This window comes from Alligator sinensis, unplaced genomic scaffold, assembly GCF_000455745.1.
Source record: "Alligator sinensis unplaced genomic scaffold, ASM45574v1 scaffold858_1, whole genome shotgun sequence".
In the NCBI taxonomy this organism is placed as follows: Eukaryota; Metazoa; Chordata; order Crocodylia; family Alligatoridae; genus Alligator; species Alligator sinensis.
This window is the reverse complement of record NW_005842079.1, coordinates 1,061,027-1,080,849: the sequence shown is the minus strand read 5'-3', so window position 1 is coordinate 1,080,849 and position 19,823 is coordinate 1,061,027. Positions and strand designations below refer to the sequence as shown.

The 19,823-nt window shown below is 49.5% G+C and overlaps 1 protein-coding gene across 1 annotated transcript in view; it reads left to right on the top strand.

The window, feature by feature from the left end:
• The window catches only part of CACNA2D2 (calcium voltage-gated channel auxiliary subunit alpha2delta 2), a 750,433-nt gene that overhangs the window by 692,065 nt on the left and 38,545 nt on the right, over positions 1–19,823 (top strand). Inside the window, exons 19-22 of the mRNA XM_025204332.1 lie at positions 3,894–3,965; positions 4,638–4,709; positions 5,034–5,095; positions 17,300–17,376. Coding sequence (XP_025060117.1) covers positions 3,894–3,965; positions 4,638–4,709; positions 5,034–5,095; positions 17,300–17,376 — 283 coding nt within the window. The remainder of the gene's footprint in view (positions 1–3,893; positions 3,966–4,637; positions 4,710–5,033; positions 5,096–17,299; positions 17,377–19,823) is intronic.

Here is a 19,823-nt window from a genome sequence, read left to right as displayed (position 1 = left end):
GACATTAAAGAGTATCGGTCCAAGGACCGAGCCCTGCGGGACCCCACTGCCCACACCCCTCCAGGTCGAAACCGACCCATCCACCACGACTCTTTGGGTACGACCCTCTAGCCAATTTGCCACCCACTGTACTGTGTAGTCATCCAAGTCACAGCCTCTTAACTTGTTCACCAGTATGGGGTGGGATACCGTATCGAAGGCCTTCCTGAAGTCTAAGTATACGACATCCACCCCTCCTCCTGTGTCCAGGCGTTTCGTAACCTGGTCATAAAAAGAAACTAGCTTGGTCAGGCACGATCTGCCTGCCACGAACCTGTGCTGGTTTCCCCTCATCACAAACATGATTGCCTTGAGCCCTCCTGGTGGTCAAGTTCAAGGCACAGACATGGGCCAGGGAGGCCCAGAGCCTGAGGAGGGGCAGAGCTTGGGGCCAGAGGGCCCAGAGCCTGAGAAGAGCTAAGCTAAAGGCACCAAAGGGTGAAATGAGCTGGAGCCCAGAAGCCAGTTTTGAAACACTTTGCCTTTGCTAAGGGACCAGTTAGAGTACAGGGGCAGAAGTCAGGAAGGCTAGAGCTCCAACAAGGGAGTAAAGGCCTGAGGTGGCCCGGTGGCTTTGGGGACAAGTGTCCCACTGGATTTGGGACATCTTTGAGGCATGGGTGTGACTGGTGGCAGCTGGAGGTCACAATTTAAGCCCTCAAGGCAAGCAGTCTGAAAGGTCAATTGTTGAGGAAGGGGGAACACCTTAGACTTGTCATTCTCTGAGGGCAGCCACCCTTTCATTAAGTTTCCATCAAGATGTGGTAGGAGAAAAAGCAAGGCGGGACCTTGAGAGACAGGGGAGGGAGAGAGCCTGGCAGGGACGAAGCAGTCTTAAGGGGGCATCACAACATTTCTCAGTTGCCTGATCTGTTGCCCCTGAACTATACTGCACTGCAGGCCCCAGTGTCATGAAGAGACCTACTTGTAGTTCTGTGGCAAGTCAGTATCTGAGCAAACCAGGAATTTGGATTTCCAGTGCCCCACCCTGGCAGGTAGATTGCCTTGGCTAGCCAGGGAGGTTGGGCAAGCAGGTGAGTGGCAGTGACTTCCTGTGCTCTGCTGGTGCCACGTTCTAGATACAGTACTCAGGAGCTAGGCAGCTAGATTACAATCTGTTGATGGCAGTGAGTGCATGTGCCCCCCCAGGCATATGTGAGCATGAGGGTGTTCCCGTCTGCAAAGGCTAGGATGGTACCAGTATGTTTTCCCTCACTTCTCTGCCTTTCCCCTCTGCCTGTGCATTCCTACACTCCTCATGATTGCATCTGCACAGCTCTGCCACTCAAACATGGAGATAAAGGCTGGGCAGGATGGCTGATCCAGGAGACATGCTCTCCAGCCAAGCTAGAATGGATTTACTCCCCAGTTAATTATTCCTCACTCCTAAAGCCACTGCTAGCATTCAGTGCTGGGTCTGTCACATGCCGAACGTTAATTGCCTCATCTCTGGGCTGTGATGTATGTGTCCCTGGTCTCCTTCTGACAGGAATGCAGAAGCATTAGCCAAACCCCTTTATGAAATATGACTTCCTGGGGATATTAAGCCAGAAGACGTGAGTGGGATCATTTATCTCTGGGAGTTGCCACAGTCACCATAGGGTGGGGCGGGGGAAACAGGCTTCCTGCTTCAGAACTAATCAGAGAGATTCATCATTAAGAGGCAAGCCGGGAATTAGGCTCTGAGAAATGGCAGCGATCAAGGTGAAATATGTTCCATTGGCAGAAACGTCTCGCTCAGTTCATCAATGTTATTAATAGGCAGCTGATAAGTGGCAGAGATGGACAAGCGGCATGGTGGAATTTATTCACTCACTTCTGTCCCATTCTACTCAGCAGGGCTGTAAGGTGTGTTCAGCCCTTTGCTCTCATGTGCCACTTGGTTTGAGTTGTGTCTTCCTGTCCCTGCTCAACACAGTGAGGAAGGACCTTTGGTCTCACCAGGGTGTTTGGCTTGGGTCTGACAAGCTGCAGGATTCTCCCATTTTCAGAGATGGACCAAAATGCAGGGTGGAAATGGCATTATCGTGTCTCTGGGGAAGACTGGATCTGGACCCAAAGCTTCTGGGTCTAGAAGTGAATGCCCCTGAACTGTAGGGAATATTTTGAGTTGGAGCCAGGTGTCATAAATATAGTGCTGAAAGGAAAAGATTTTGCCCCAGTAGAAGTCTATTTTGTCATGTCTGGATTTCTCTGCCTGCACAAACACTCAGAGAAATATAGTACCTGCCCTCCTGCCCAACCTAGTGCCATCTACAGGGCAGCCAGCTATTTCATGGGATGGGCACATGCGTGTGTGTGGTGCCATGGAGGCCTGATAGCAGGAATCCTTGGTGTGCCTGGACAGAAACTCAGAAAGTTGTCACCCGAGCAAAAGTCTTTTCCCAAAAGAGCCTCAGACCCATGGCTTTGTTGTGAGGGGCTCTGGTTCCAGAGCTGCTTCCTCTGATTCCTTTCTCCTCAAAGTGTGTGTACGAGTTCCCAGGTTGCCCAAGGGCCTAGCTGGAGCTGCAAGTCTCCAGTTCTCCTTTATCACTTCACCTGCAGGACCCCTTCCCTGTGCCCTGTCACACTGCAGCAGGCAAACAGATTCTGGGCTAAACTCAATAGGATCTAATGAGGCCAGATCAGGGAGAAAATCTCTCAACCCACACTCGGTTCCTGAAAGAGATTGCCCTGTGCCAGTGTCATAGCCAGGCCACTTGTGCTGGCCCTCCTGGGCCATGCCTCTGCTACTGACTTGCTCACAGAGCTGCTCTGTGGCAGTGTGGTGTTACTGCCCCATGCCCCTCCCCACCCATGCACTATTCCTAACCAAGCCATTTTTGTTTGTAGAAATAACTCAGCATCCCAGTGGGTGCATGTCCTCTGCCCTGTATCCTGACCCTCCTTTCCTCAGGGCCTGTTTCTGGAGCTGGATACAGGATCATGGAGGTGACAGGCACACAGCTTTTGCTACAAGTAGCTTGCTCTTGAAACAGATGCATTGTGACCTTCTCAGTTCAGCCCCCAGCATTGAGGCCCTGCTGACTTGGGCACTGGGGTGACAGATAGTTTGCACCATGAATCCTCTTGGTTAGCATTGGTCAGTTTTTGTCTGGCTTGGAAAGAAGCACTGACCAGCAAACAACAAGATTGTGCCCTGGTCCCCTTGCTGTCAGCCCTTCAAGAACCAGCATGTAGTCAGAGCTCTTCTGAACCAGAACTGCACAGAAGGCCTTCACGCTTAAAAGTTTCTCCAGGATTTCAGTAACCAGTATTCCCCAGTTACAGACAAAGCCTTTACCTTTGATCTGCAAGCTTGGTACACTTGCCCTGACACCACAGTCAAGGTTGGCTTCTTCCATCTTGACCTGAGTCTCCCCTCTCAGCACTCGCTACTGGCATTGAGCTGACCTGTGTTACTATCAGGAGGAAAAAAGCTGTTAAAAGGCTCCCAGCTCCTGTCTCCTCCTCTGTAAAAATTAGGTGAGAACAAGCCCCCCTGCCCCTCCCAACTGTGGGGAGCACTGATACATTAATGTCTACACAGCCCCATGGGGCGTGGTACTGGAGGTGCTGGGGAAAGCAAACAGCCACAGTTTTTACTGGCAAAAGCCTCTTGTAAGCTGCTGCCATTCAGGCCAATACCCACAGTGCCTCCAGGGCACTCACTGACCAATTCAGCTGTCTTACAGGGGCAGACACTACTCTGTGATGAATGGACAATCCCAGGGCTCTCCTTGCAGGAAAGTTTGGGTGGGTTTGGCTGAACCCAGGACCTGGACCTGCCACCAGGACCTCTGCTGAGGTAATTTATGTCCAAAAACCTTGGATTCTCACCAGCCTCTTCCTCCCTTCATCTCTTCTTTAAGATTATCAATTTCCGAGAACCGGTAACACTGGATTTCCTGGATGCTGAGCTGGAGGATGAGTACAAGGAGGAGGTGAGCTATGCCCCTAAGGGAAGGGGCTCCTTGGTGCACCCAGACCAGCAATTGATGTTTCATAGGCAAAAGCAGCCTTAAAAGCTGATTCTTAGAGGTTTAATATTGGTGAAGGGGCCTGTGGAGATGGAGCTGTCTTTGTCCAAGACAATCACAGCAGGGGCAGCAGCAGGACACACTTCATGTAGGTTACCTCTGTTAGTATTGCCCTGCCCTGCCTTGGTGGGGCACCTTTACAGATGGAAGAGAAGTACAGTCCTTAACTGGTCTGCTGAGACCTGAGTAGGGATTGGGGGATCAGGCCTGTGGGTTTGGCTTTCAGTACCCAGCAGAACAGGAAGTCTGCCCTCAGTCCCATGCAGAAAGGTGAAGTCAGGCCTCAGTGCTGACAACAATTTTGCATACTATAAATTGTTTCTTTTCCTCTCTTCACCTCAGGGACATTCTTACCCCAGGCACACAGCCCATAAGCACCCGACCTCTTGGCACCACCTCCCACTGCATGCATAGAGCACTTAGCCAGGACATACTGGGCACTGAAAGGGTCTGTAACCCATGGTTTGCTGTGAGCCACCCAGTCAGGGCATATGCTGTGTGCACTTGGCTCAGTTTCTCAAAGCCTAGAATGGTGTTGTGTGTCAAGGCTCAGATTCTTCCTTTCCTGTTCCCTAGATCCGGAGAAGTATGATTGATGGAAATGAGGGGCAAAGATTCATCAAAACCCTAATCAAATCCCTGGATGAGGTAATGACTGGCTACAATCCATGAGAAGGATATGGATAAGGGGTGAAAGACAAGGGGCTGCTGTTATCCAGGGGTTAAATAATCATGATTTCAGGAAAATAGCCACAGCTCAGTGTTTCCCAAAGCACTCAGAGCCTGGAACAAACAGCAGGTCTGCCACTGGGGGCTCTGGCACTCCCCTGTCAGTAATGCACTCAGAGTCCAGAGTCTGAACTCTGGCATTGGGGTCCTGATGCTCTCCTGTCTGTGGAGCCACAAGCAGCCCGGGGTGTCCTTTCAGAATCTCCTCCTGAGTCCTGACTTTTGTCTTCTTTGGAATTCTAGAGATACATTGATGAAGTATTCAGGACCTATACCTGGGCCCCTATCAAAAGCACTAATTACAGGTAAGCAGTATGCAACTGGCATGGGGGAGGGGAGGGTTAACTTCAGGCTCAAAATTTCAGGAGGAAAATGCAGCCAGACACTCACATTCCAGATGGGTGGCTGAAGACCCACTAAGGAAGCAGAGAAGTGTCTTCTGGCTAAAGCACAGGGCTAGAAATCAGGAAGCCTCTTCTCCCAACTGACAGATAGCTTCAGGTGAGTCTTGCAGGCCTGATTTTCAGGCATGGCTGTCTGACTATTAGCTGCTCAACTACAGATGCCCAGCTAAAGTGAACCGATGTCCAGAAGTACAGGGCACTCATCAAAACTGGCACTTCAGAGAATCAGGCCACTGTCATTTTGGAGCCTGAACAAATATTTCGATGCTTATATACATTCCCAGTAAATACTGACATGATGCTCCTGCCCAAAGGATCCAGTATGTATTGAAGCTCCTTTGTACAGCATAATGCTGTACAAATATAGAAAAAACAGTCCCTACTGTCTAAAAGCCCAGACACAGGGCAGGGGGATGGGGATTGAAACATAGGCCTGTGGATTTATAAACTTTGGCTTTCAACTCTTTGTGATTCAGCTGTCTGTATGTAAAATGGGATGCGACACCTGCCTCACTGAGATCTAATTCATTACTATTACAGGCTGCTCAGTTGGTAATCCACGCTGCACAATCACTCATGAGCCTCAGTTTGATGGGGTCTCTGTTTTACAGGGCATTGCCCATAAACATGGGATTCTGCCTTAAAGAGCTTAGCTGGTATCTTTATGAGAACTATGACCCATGTACAGCTTTGATGTATTAGGGTAACACCCCTAGTTCAGGTTGCCCACTTGTGTCCATTCTAGCTTCTTGGTTTGAGCAAAAGTCATTCTGCTGATTTTAAGAATGAGGAAAATGGAAAATCTCCTTCTTTCTGGTTATAAAAATAACCCCCTTCCCAGTTAGAGACAACATTCCCCTTCCCAGTTATAAAATGTGTGCTTTCTCACAGACCACACCCCTCCAGATAAGACAAGCCCCATGTTCTGAGAAGGCAGAATGGAGCAGCCAGCAAAGCTTGCTCATCATCAGTATTGCTCACTCTGCCCTTGCAAGCTCCACAGCTCAAGTTTAACCTTGTCACAACCACTGCCAAATTGCTTGCTCAGTTCAGCCAAAAGCTGCTGTCAACTTGGCAGTGGTTGTGTCAGGTTAAAGTCTGAGCTGCAGAGTTTGCAAGGAGAGTCAGTGACCTGAGAAGCAGACACTGTCCTTGCTTCATGTGAACCAGAAGGGGAGAGAAAGCGGCACAGCTGCCAGAAGCAATTATAGCACCAGCATGCCTCCATTCCAGCACAGAAATCAGCTTCCTTGCTGCAGATGTGCACCCCAGTTCTGGATGGCTAGTTTTTGGGGTAAAGGTGTGTGTGGTGTGCAAGTAAATACATTTAGCAAAGTAAATGCAGTTGCCTTGTGCGTTGCCCAGTGATGATCAGTTCTGGTGTAACCAAGTTGTCTCTGAAAATCACACTGTGTAGTTTACCTGAGTTCTTCCAGTAAGTGTGCTAAGGGAACAGCAGAAGGAAGCCCCATTTGGCATGTGGCACTGCCTTAGCTGTGTACTGTACCTGTATGGATTGAGGCAAGAGCTGTACTAAAGCAAAAACCCCTTCTCCAGCTGGGCCTCTCCTTCAAAGGGCTCTTTGCAGTGGACATTTTCAGGTATATGGGCCATAACATTCTGCTACCATCCAGCCCATGGGTTCCCCAAATGTGGTCTCATGTCATTGGAGCCCTGGCCACAGGATTCTAGGTAGGCTGCATCACCTTCTTTCTGAATCCCACTGCAAGCTCCCTCTTCTTCAGCTCATTAAGCATAAGTGAGTTTTTTGCACTCAAATCCTTTTATGGCCTAACCTCACCCTACCCATCACTTCTGGTTCAAGATCAGGATGTTGGCTCCCACCTCCTGTCAGCCCCTGTTGCCTGCCCCCACTATCCTATGTTGAATTTTCAAATGAGCGCTTTCATTCTTTCTCTTGTCTTGACCATTGCATGAAAGGAACTTCCTCTAAACAGCCCCCAAATTACATCTCCATTCTCTAGATCATTAAAACTCCCCTTTGCCATGATGCCTACAGAACACTAAACAGTGGTTAGGTTGTCAGTGTGCTAAGACCACTGCCCAATCACACTGGCCAATATTTTTCATGGACTCCTGCTACTGTCTGCATTCAAATGTTGTCTTTTGTCTTATGCTTTGATTGTAAGCTCTTTGTCACAGGGACTTTCTTTTTGTTTGGTACTTGCACCACACTTAGCACAGTCAGATCTCCATTCATGACTAGGACTTGTAGGCACTACAGTAATAATAATAGTTGCTGTGCAGGAGACATTCTCTATATTTAAAAAGTCATTCATACTGTATCAAGGCTTCAAAACATATGGCCTGTGTAGATTGTTCTGAATTGTAGAGTGTCTTTCTTTTTAAAATAAATAGATACCAGTGTCGAAACAGCGAAACAGTTTCACCAAAGAGATATGCACTAGGAAACATCACAGAAAAATGTCTTTAAGACATTATCATGGTTGCACAATTAAGAACTGAAAGGTCAGGAAATGCCAAAGTCGAGACTGCACGTCCAACATGAGCTGTCTTCATGTGTGCGTAGCATTTATGATAGCATCTGATCACAACACTCGCAGTCTTTTAATCTAATACAAGGTAGCTCAATAACATTCTCTAGTGGTGAGCCATGTAAGTTCTGAAGTGAATGAGGGAAGCTCCTCATGGCCCTACACATGGGTACTGTAGGAAAAAGTGGTCTTAAATATACTATTTGAAGAATATGATGTTAGTTAGGGACTCTGGGGCAGGCAGCATGAAGATTGTAGTGGGATCTGTGTTAACTTTGGCGTGTTCCTAGCATTCCAGCATGAACATTTGCTGAACATTGTCCTTTTCCTTGATCACATCCTGGTGGAGACAACCATATTCCCACCTAGCACCACATCTTTGTGGCTGTAATTGTATAGGAGAAAGGGAAATCAGGTTACCTGATGTCAGGTCCCAGAATTCAGTAGCAAGTTGCCCTCTGGCATCATGGTGGCACAGAACATTCAGCAGCCAGTGTCTCCCTTTTAGGGGTGCCATTTTCCCAAAGCCATTGCTGCTGAAATCAATGGGAGCAGCAAATGCTCAGATTAGAAAGCCAGCTGCCACTTCAGTTTTATAGTTTCTAGGGACCTATGCCATTCTCCATGGCTTTTGGGAACATAATCTGCCTTGGGGTAGGCTGCCATCTCATGGCTAGACAGGTTCATTGCACATATAGCTATTCCCTAGGGATTTCCAGGAGTCATGGACATGATTCATATTTCTCCCTTGGTATCCATGACATCTCCTGAACTAGTGAAACCACACAGAGTCTCAGCTTCAAGTAGGGACAGCTTGATGTCATCCATTCCAACAGGGAGGAATTGCCTGAGTATGTGGAGGTGGAAAGTAACTTGGGTTACCGTGGCCCTGAAATGGTAGCATTCAAAATTCTAAGGGGACGAAGGAAAGAGAGCAGCAGAATGAGGACTTTGGACTTCAGGAAAGCAAACTTTAACAAACTCGGGGACCTGGTGAGCAGGATCTCTTGGGGGGCAGGTCTAAGGCAAAAAGGAGTCCAGGAAAGCTGCCTGTACTTTAAGGAGGCTCTTTTAAGGGCACAAAAGCAAGCTATCCCAATGAGATGGAAGAATGGGGAATGCAATAGGAAACCAACTTAGCTAAACAGTTATCTCTTCAAGGAGTTGAAACTCAAAAACGAATCCTATAAAAAGTGAATATTTGGTCTTAGCAGTAGGAAAGAGTATTAGACTATCACATGGGCATACAGGAAGAAAATTAGGAAGTCTAAGGCACAATTTGAGATGCAGCTGGGAATGCAATCTCATCACAGAAGATGCAGAGAAGGCTGAAGTATTTAATGCCTTTTTTATTTCAGTTTTCACAAGTAGGGGCAGCTAGCAGCTAATGAGTATAGTTGGTAGCAGAGAGAGGGAAGGAGACAAACAACCTAGAGTAATAGCAGAACAGGTTAGGGATTACTTACAGAAGCTAGATGCTTTCCACTCAGCAGAGCTGGATGGGATGCACCTGAGAATTGGCTGGGGTAGTTTCAGAGCCACTAGTTATACTTTTTGCTAATTTGTGGAGGCTGGGTGAGGTCCTGGATGACTGGAAAAGAACAGATATAGTGCCCTTCTTTAAGAAGGAGAAGAAGGGAGATTCCGGAAACTATAGACTAGTCAGCCTGACCTCTATACCTGGAACGGTCATGAAGCAGGTCCTCAAGGAATCCACTGTGAAGCACCTAGAGGAGAACAGTGTAATCATCAGGAACAGCCAGCAAGAGCAAGTCATGCCTGACCAATCTGATTTCCTTCTATGATAAAGTGACAGGTGTCGGGACCGAGGGTCGGTCTGAGGCTATGGCCAGTAGCCCGGACCGTCAGGTGGGGTTTTTCCATGACAGAGTAGAATTAGGCACAGAAGCGTATTGGTTTTATAAAGAAAGCTTTACTTACACTGCCGATGGTCACAGTGCAGGGAGGAAACACTTGCTTGAGTTGCAGTTGCAGACAGACAAACACAAGTGAGATCTCTTCCGAACCGCACCGAACCGAGATGAGTTGTCGATATACGACTCCACGAGTGCTTCTTCACACGGGGGATACATCAAATTACACTATGACGGAGAGTGGCTAAGAGCTGATCAGGCCTCTCTGTCCTCCTCCAAGACACACGGGGAGTTTGCTAGGCTCCACAACGCGCTCAGAGTTCTCCACGAGGTGGTTGTGGAGTCCTCCAACTTGGGCGGAAACTGCGGCGGAAACTTCTCTACCTTTTTATAGGGCTGGCGAGCCAATTGCTAGCCGCCACGTAGGAATAATTTAGAATTGACCATTAGTGGGACACTAATTTGCGTGTGTGTGGCAGGAACTCTTTGCACCGGGGATTTCTCTCTGCAGCTGAGAAATCCACCGTGCAAAGAAAGCTCCATGTGGCGGGAAAATTCCAATGTGCCGAGGCACTAAAAATCATTGGGTTATGACAACAGGTTCTGTGGATGAAGAGAAAGCAGTGGATGTGATATACCTTGAATTTAGCAAGGCTTTGGACACTGTCTCCAACAACATTCAATATCAAGATAAGGAAGTACAGACTAGATGAAAGTACTATAAGGAGGATACATAACTGGTTGGATCATTGTATTCAGTGGGCACATTCAGATGTGCATGGACATTTGGTTCCCTGGGAACAGCTAGCAGCAGTGCACCTTGTGCCACAGCTACTTGTCCCTGGGAAATGCCCTTGCCACACACGCTATGGCGTGCAGCAAGTTACCCCGGGAGTGGTAGGAGAGCCTGGGGCCACCACTATGCTGGCCCCAGCAGCCTTACCTGGGGTCCTGGGGCCTCCCGGGGCCTCCCGGGGGCTGCAGCCACAACAATGCTGCCAGGCAGAGCCTGGCTGGCAGCCACAATGCAGCTCCGGATGGCCTAGCCCCGCTTTTCAACAGTGTATGTTGCCTGAGCGAGTGCTGGTCTTTTTCCATGTTTTTTTTTTTACCCCTGGATATCCAGGGGTCAGAAAACCCCGGCCAGGGGCGGGGGGGGAGGAGGGGGGCAGGGAATGGCATAGCGTACACTCAGGCAGCGTGCCCTTGCAGCACGGAGAACACCAGGCTGTGTGGTATGTGACTCTGCAAAGGTATTTGCATCGCCACATACCACACAACCACGCTTATCTGGATGTACCCAGTGTGTAGTCCTCAGTGGCCCAATGTCTAGTTTGGAGGAGGTCTAGGGAGCATTGCTAGCCATTTTTATGTGCTTGGTTCCTTTCAGATCAACTTTGACCTTATTTTAAATCAGGGCATTTGATATTCTTAACAAACCAGCCATTGATTATGTTGGCAGGAGCCACAGGAGTGTATAATCAACAGTTCATCAATCAAGGATAGATACAACAGATGTCTTAGGCATGTACTGAACACAAAACGCAGCCTTGCAAGCACTTGTAATAAACAGTATTGAGGTCAGGCACTTATACCAGAGAACAATAAAATATATCAAGATTTCTTATAGCATTTACTTATAATTCTCAGTTATTGATTCTTTAAAACTTCTCACCCATTTATCTTCTTTCTAGTAATTCTCCAAGAGGTAAGGATGCAATTGCCTGAAGGCACTTTTAGGTCAATGATCCTTGCTATTTGAAATGCTTGGTATGAAAAGGGCAAGTTTTAAAAATATCAAAATTTCTTTAAGTTATATTTTAAGGGTCTTGTAGGCCAATTTCCTTCAGATCAAAAAAGAGAAATATGTATATAGCATTATTTAGTGATCATCCAAATATAGGCTTCTGAGGTCTCATTGACAAGACGAGACCCACTAGGAGAACACTGTTATTTCTACTAAAGAACACAGAGAAGTACAGTCTCTGAAATGAAATCTCACTGTGCTCCTTCTTCATCCTCGTACTCCTAGTAGAGACAGTCCATTAGTACTGAGTTACTGTGTCATAGCACTTCTTGATACAGCAGCTTCTTCAGTGGACACAGTGGCTGCGTTCAGACGAGTGCCTGTTGCAGCATCTCAAAGCAGTTTAAGACACTGTGGGAGGTAGCATGGACTGTAAATATGATACCAGGAAATCTGGTAGGGAATAGAAGCGGGGCAAGGCTGGCAGCAGTGGCTTGGACCCAGGCTCTGTCTCCAGTAAGTAGGAATGTGAGGGTAGAAGGACAGTGTATGGGGTGTGTAGGTGGGGGGAACTGTTCAGGAGGGGTAGGTCCCCCCTGCACAGTGCACAGCATCCCCCCGCCCTAGCTAGCCGGGCCATTGGGGCACTCATGACCCACTGCAGGCACGGCACCACCTAAGATCCAGGGGCTGCACATGGTGCTTGGAGCTGGCCCAGCCCGCTGGCGCACGCCTTCAAACAAGACCACACTGGCTCTTGCTGCCACCCAAGGCTCACAGCACTGCAGGCAGGAGCTGCACATCTTGAGGACGGGCTGGTTTCTGCCCATGGAGCCAGCCCAGTCTAACGGTGCACAGGGCACTTGCAGGCAAGAGCTGGCTCGGCCCAATGACGCATGACTCCTGCCTACAGTTCCAGCAGCCCCGGGTGGCAGCAAGAGCCAGCCTGGTCCTGCCCAGGTGCCATATGTAGCAGCATGTGCCACATGTAGCCCCTGGGTCTCAGGTGGTGCTGTACGCTGATAGAGGGAATCTGCCAGCAGCAGGCCATGAGCACCCCAACAGCCTGCTGCTGCTGCTGCTGCTGCTGCTGCTGCTGCTTTGGGGGAACTGTGTGCTGTGTGGGGGAGGGTGCAAGGGGGACCCATCCCTCCCAAGTAGTCCTCCCCACCCACACACAGTCTCCTCCCCCACAAACTCCACCTTCTTCACCCAAAAGTCCCACACCCCCAAATCACCCCCAAAAACCCCCCACTCCCCAAACCAGAGGCGACATCTAGGGGGTGCACGCAGGTGCACGTGCACCCCCTGCAAAAAGGCGCCACTGACAGTGTCGGTGGTGCCTGCAGGTGGTCCATGATCACCCCTGGCTGCCACCAACATGCCCCAAAACACTGCACAAGCCCCACACTCTGCCCATAAAGCTCACTCCCACAAACCCCACCCCGACACAAATCCCACATCCTCCCCACAAATCTCACATCCTGCATGCCCAGTCAGAAGACAGGATGGGATCTGCTGCCAGGAGCCATGGCTGGAGGGGCAGCTGCTGCTCTCCAGCTCAGGCCCGTGTCCACCAACATGCCCCAAAACACTGCACAAGCCCCACACTCTGCCCATAAAGCTCACTCCCACAAACCCCACCCCGACACAAATCCCACATCCTCCCCACAAATCTCACATCCTGCATGCCCAGTCAGAAGACAGGATGGGATCTGCTGCCAGGAGCCATGGCTGGAGGGGCAGCTGCTGCTCTCCAGCTCAGGCCCGTGTCCACACCAATGCTGGGGCATGTGGCCCCAGCCTTGCATGGTTCTGGTCCCAGGAACCCCTGGGTTGGGTTGGAGAGGCTGCCAGAGCCAGGTTTAGAGTCCCCCTGCCCCACTAGAGCAGCCTGTGCAGGGGGAGGCCAACTTGGAAGGGAAGGGGCTTGCCCAGCCCAGTCCCTGAGCCCCAGTCGAGGGCTTCTCAGGAACAGCATGGGGATCGCTAGGGCCTGGGCACAGGGGCAGGGAGCAGAACAGTAAGGGCTGGAACTGCTCAGTACCACAAAGCAGCAGGTGGGACTGCTGCAGCTGGACTCGTACTGGTGCTGGGATGGAGCTGCTGCCAGGAGGGAGCTAGTCGGGGCAAGCAGGGGCTGCGGGTCAGGAGTGAGGGGCAAGGGCAGGGGCAGTTCACTGGCATATCAGTGCTGCTCAGTGCCCCCACGCCCTGGTGAGTGAAGGGGGCAGGGGCAGCTCTGATTTTTCTATGATAAGAAAACCAAACGCAAACACCAAAGTGTATAGATATTTAGAATTCATTTTATTATGATGGTAGAGGCACTGGTAGGCTCCCAGATTGCTTTAAAATTGTAAAGATATCAATAAAACATTGCCCAACTGATCTTTCTGTATATAGTAGTGTTTCATTTTGATCACAGAAGAATACGGATTTTGGGTATTTTAATGAGAGAATTTGTGGGGGGGTTTACCAGAGAATTTGCAGTTTTTAAACAGGAACACCAGAATCTCTGCTAGTGAGGCAAGCGGTGGGACCCAGGCAGAGGAGCCTGCCTAGGGCCAGCATTGGGGACCTAACTGGAGGGTAGACAAGGTGGCTGACCTCTTGGCCATATGGGGCCAGGAAGATACACTTTGACAGTTCAAAGCAGGCCACCGCAATGTGCACATCTTCTGGGCAACAGCTGCCCAGATGGCAGAGCAGGGGCACAAGAAAACATGACAGCAGTGCTGCATGAAGGCCAACTGTGCAGCCATGGCCCGCTGGCAGCTGGCCCAGAGATGCAGGAGGCTCTGCTGCAGTGCTCATACCCAGGTTGCCATGCAGTCCCCGTCTGGGTCTGGCATGCATGCAGACCTGAGACTGCAGGTCCAAGGTGGCAGCAGACCACAGCCAGGCAGCAGCCTCCACATTCATAGATTCATAGATGTTTGGTTTGGAAGGGACCTCAGTAGATCCGACCCCCTGTCATGGGCAGGAAAGAGGGTCAGATGACCCCAGCCAGGTGCATGTCTAGCCTCTTCTTAAAGACCTCCAGGGTAGGGGAGAGCACCACCTCCCTTGAAAGCCCATTCCAGATTCTGGCAACCCTTACCATAAAAAAGTTCTTCTTGATGTCTAACCTAAATCTACTCTCCATCAGTTTGTGGCCATTGTTGCTAGTTACTGCAAGGGGTGCCCTGGTAAACAAAGCATCTCCTATTCCTTGCTGCCACCTCCCAATGAATTAGTAGGTGGCCACAAGATCACCTCTCAACCCTCTTTTGCAGAGGCTGAAGAGATCTAGGGCTTTTAATCTCCTCATAGGGCTTTGCCTGCAGACCCCTAATCGTACGAGTGGCCCTCCTCTGAACCTTCAAGGTTGTTGACATCCCTCTTGAAGTGTGGCACCCAAAACTGGACACAGTACTCCAGTTGTGGCCTGACCAATGCTGCATAGAGGGGAAGCATCACCTATCACCTCCCTGGACCTGTTTGTCAGGCAGATCTTAACAGGCTCATGAAGTGGGTAGATGAGAACCTGATGGTGTTTAACACCAAAAAATGCAAGGTTCTACACCTTGGAAGGAGAAACTTGCAGCATGCTTATAGGCTTGCCAGTGCTACGCTGGTTAGCACCACAGCCGAAAGGGACTTGGGGGTCGTGATTGACCACAAGATGAATATGAGCCTTCAATGTGATGCTGCGGCTAGTAAAGCAAGCAAAACGCTGGCTTGCATCCATAGATGCTTCTCAAGCAAATCCTGGGACGTCATTTTCCCATTGTACTCGGCCTTGGTGAGGCCGCAGCTAGAGTACTGCATCCAGTTTTGGGCTCCACAATTCAAAAAGGATGTGGAGAAGCTTGGGAGACTGCAGAGGAGAGCCATGTGCACGATCAGGGGTAAGGAAAACAGACCTTATGATGAAAGGCTGAGAGCCATGGGACTCTTCACCCTGGAAAAGCGGAGGCTCAGGGGAGATCTGGTGGCCACCTATAAGTTTATCGGGGTGTTCACCACGATCTGGGGGAACGTCTGTTCACCAGAGCACCCCAAGGGATGACAAGATCGAACGGTCATAAACTCCTCCAAGACCATTTCAGGCTGGACATAAGGAAGAACTTCTTTACTGTCTGAGCCCCCGAGGTTTAGAATAGACTGCCACCGGGGGTGGTTCAAGCACCTACTTTGAACACCTTCAAGAGACATTTGGATGCTTATCTTGCTGGGATCCTATGATCCCTGCTGACTTCCTGACCCTGGGGCAGGGGGCTGGACTCGATGATCCTCCGGGGTCCCTTACAGCCTGAATGTCTGTGAATCTATGAAGTCATGCACCTGCAAATGCATGATAAAGTGTGGTTAGCTTTACTGATTGCTTCATCACATTGACAACTCATGTTCATCTTGGTGTCAACAGTGACTCTAAGATCCCTTTCTGCTGCTGTGCTGCTAAGAAGATCCTCCCCCAGCTTGTAACTGTGCTGGTGCTTTCAGACTGCTGCAGTGGGTAGAGGGTACAGGGGCCACACTAGGTTAGGGCTGTTCATTGGCAATGTGTAGGGGGTGCACGTGGGTGCATGTGCACCTCCTGAGAATGTCAGTGCACCCCCTAAAAGAAGCACTGCTGATGCTGCCAGTGGCGGCTGAGGGCAGTCGCTGCTCACCACCCTCTCCCCCCCCCTCACGCCATATTGCAGTATTATTAATAATAATCCTAAATTCCTGACCTTCCCTTCATCCTCTGTCCAAACACCACAAATAGCTTTACAGCCAGGAATGAAATAATCATCTTATGAGGCAGGTCAGTCTGGTTCTTCCTATTTTACAGATGAGGCAACTGAGGCACACATCAGGTGAGAGACTAGAAAGTCTGTTTAAGAGCCAGGAATCCTGACTTTTACCCCCATGCATTAGCCACAAGACTGTCTTGTTCCAGTACTCCTTTTTGACAGCTCCCACTTTGTTTTAAATGCATTTGCTACTCTGATGTTATATCTAGAAGGCCTCTCTGTTTGCTGTGTTGGGGAGGGATGTACCATTGGTGTGTCCAGGAAAGACTGCTAATTAGGTAGCAGTCTGTTCACCTGCAGCAAGGTTCATAGCAAGTTGTGGCCTCTAACCTTGCCAAACGTCCAGCCCCTGGCTAAGGGGCAGAGGGATGGGTCAAAGAAATTTGCCTCATTTCTGTGTAGCCCTTTCAGCTCCTGATCCATGGGAGTCCCAGCCCACAAACCACTGCACTTATATATCATTTCTACAAGTTCTGCCCATGCAAGTAGTAGTGTCCAGTCCAAAGGAAAGGAGGATGTCACTTGGGAGGGAAGGGCATAAGTATAAAACACAGCTTGAGCATGGCCAGATGCCATTCCAAGAGAGCACAGAAATATCCTCCTGGATCTCTCTGCAGCTGCTAGGAATGGGGAAGCTAAGTAGGTCCCTTGGAGTATGGAGGCAAAAAACAGACCTGGATTCCTGTGTCCCTGGAATGGGCTCTGGGTGTGGCTTCTGGGAGAGAAGGAACTACCTTAGATCTCTTGGTCCAGTTAGCTGAAGAGCTGATGTGCTAATTAAACAAGGGCTGAAACCAGCTGTGCCAGATGTCCCCATACTTAACAGTGGGAGTCTGTGAAAAGCATTCTCCCCCAGAACATGGTCTGTGCACAGTCTGATACCCTCTGTGGCACCAACCCTAAGAACCACCAGTGTCAGTGCAGATGCAGGTTGTCAGTTCAAGAACAGAGCCTGTGCCTTATTCCCTGCTAAGTGGCTTGTCCTCCTTAAAAGACAAAATGCCTACTGGCTTCAAATGGTTCAGCCCCAGAGGCTGGTGTCTAGAATAGTGTTTAGGGTGAAGTCCAGCCCCAGTACAGTCAAAGGGAGTTCTGCCTCTGAGTTCACTGTGGCCAGGATTTCCTTCCTTGTGGATACTTGTACAACCTCATTAGAAATGTTCTCTCTGTTTCCTTCCCTTCCACAGCCTGGGGCTGGTTTTGCCACCCTACAGTATCTACTACATCCAAGCAAACCTCAGTGACCAGATTCTCCAGGTGAAGTGTAAGTAGGCACTTTCCTGTTTTGGTTGCCCTTTCACATGCCCTTTGACCCTGAAACCCCTAGCTGGCACTGAGAATGAGCATCAGGGACCAGAAACCAGCAACACTTCTGCTACTAAAAATGAATAATGATAATCTTAGAAATAATGAATGGAAATGGACACCCGTGTGTAAAACCAAAGCTTAACTGTGTTCCTGGGAGTCCACCCAGGTATGCTAAGGTTCAATACTTAGATCTTGCATCAAAAAAGCCTCAAGCTAAAACAAAGTTTCAAAAAAAAATAAAGGTGCAGGGGAGATGAGGTTGAACCGCTGCTTTATATGCTTTCTATGTATTGGGTGATAGTTCTGTAGCAGCCAGCTAATTTGAAAGCCTGTGAAAATTTGCATGTTTTTTGTTATTCTTCTTCTTTGTTTTATTTTAGCCATTATTATTTTTATGATTTAAGTTTTGGTTGGTTGATTTTTTTAAATTTATTTTATATTTAATCCGTGTACTTGTGTGTTAGCCTGCCTCTCTTGCTCACTCTCTTTCTCTTTCTTTTTCTCTCCTTTTCTCTTTCTCTCTCTACCCCTAACCCTGCATTTCACAAATCTTGTGGATTCACCACTGACCATGATTAAGTCAGCAGCTCTCAAGCATCACTACTTCAACTGCCTCTGATGATTCCCCCTGCCAATGATTGTGCTAATTCCCCTTGTAGCGCTCAGTGGCAAGGGGGAATCAGGGTTGGGGGAAGAGACAGCAGCAGCTGAAGCAGGTAGGGTTTGAGAATGACTGAAGTAGGAGGCACTATCAGTTGCTGCAGTGATTTGCATATACCCTCCCCACCAAGGAACAAGGGGGCATGCCCCACAATTTGGGAAATGCTGCCATAACCTGTTCTCCCACCACAGGATACATGCCACTCCCAAAGGAGCATCTTATATCCTGTAGTATGTGAATCAGGCCCTTTCCTCCCACTTAACTCTCTTCCTTTCCCCTATTCCTTCCACCCTCCCCACCTTTCTGTGTCTCTCTACTGTACGCTACCACTTTCCCTCCCCAAGTCCCTCCTCCATGCCCAGTTCCTAGTACCATGGTTCAGAACATAGCTCCCTCCTGAGGTTTGATTTATTCACAAAAGTAGCTTGGGCTAATAGAACACCAAACCCAGCCTGAGGCATCTTCCCAAGGCCTGGTGCTCTCAGGATCCCTCTCCAAAATGATGCTCAGTCCAGAGGCCCCATCTCTCTAGAGACCCCTCCCATCTTCCTTATATCAGGACTAAGTTGTAATTTACAGCCCCCAGAGTCAACAGGACTCTGTTGACCATATAAACCTTTCCCATGTGGATCAACACAAAGTGATCTCCCTCAGTGGCAGGGGTAGCACTAGGGGCAGCTTGGGAGGAGCTATAGACACCCCAAAATTTACCTTAGCCCCCACCCATAACCACCCCCTCCAGCACTGCCCATGTCCAACATCCTTGCCTCCCCCTGGGCCACCACTGCCTGCCCCTTGCAGCTGAGTCTGCCCCGCTCCTGCCCACAGAGGCACAGCACTCCCGGGCCACAGGGCCCATGTCCTGCCATTGTATAATGCTTCCCCCCTCAATTTTCTGTCTAGCCCACCTCAGTTCACCCACTGGGAAGAGGCTGGCACCACCTCTGCTCAGTAGAATTGCTGTCACCTAAGAAAGCTGACTTCATTGAGCACAATATTTAGGTACTTCCCACAGCACATCCCAGAGAGATACCACAGCCCCTATTATGGTTTTTTCTCATCAGGTTTTAGAAAGAGACAAAGATTTTGTATTCCCTTCCCAAGCCCCACCTCTTTCTACACACTCAGCAGGATGTGTCCCCTTCAGGTTCCTCTCAGAGTTTCTCAGTCCACCTGACCAGTTCTTCCTAGGTCTGGGCCATGACTATGGCTGCGGTAGCCTCTGTGGTGGCTCAGCTACCATTAAGATGTCCCTGGGTATTGCTAAAGCTCTGTCAGTGCAGGCAGCAGGGTCCAGCAGGCTGGGCCTGCATCCATGCTAGCAACCTACCTAAAACCTGCTCTGGAGAGATGTCAGTTCATGGCTCAGTCTTTAGTGGCCAAATCCTTCAGTTAGGAAGTCACTGGGCAAAGACCCAGAGCCACAGACCTCAGAGTAGGGATTCACCCCTGCACCATGGCTCATCCAAGAACACAACCAGTCCAGGGTAGACCTAGAGGGGTTTCACAGTTGGCACCGTTGTTCTCACCTAGGCTCAAGGTGCAGCCTGTACTTCACCCATTAAAATGTAGCATGAGTGAATTGCCCAGGATTCCTTCTTCAGGTGGGTGGCAGCAACTACCCCTTGAGGCTAAGCAGGTAGGCCACAGAGTATTCAGTCAGCCCCATCCTGGGTAGCATTCCCTGCCACCAAAGCCCCAGGTTAAGGGGCAGCTGCAAGGTCTGCTGCAGCCTGGGCTGT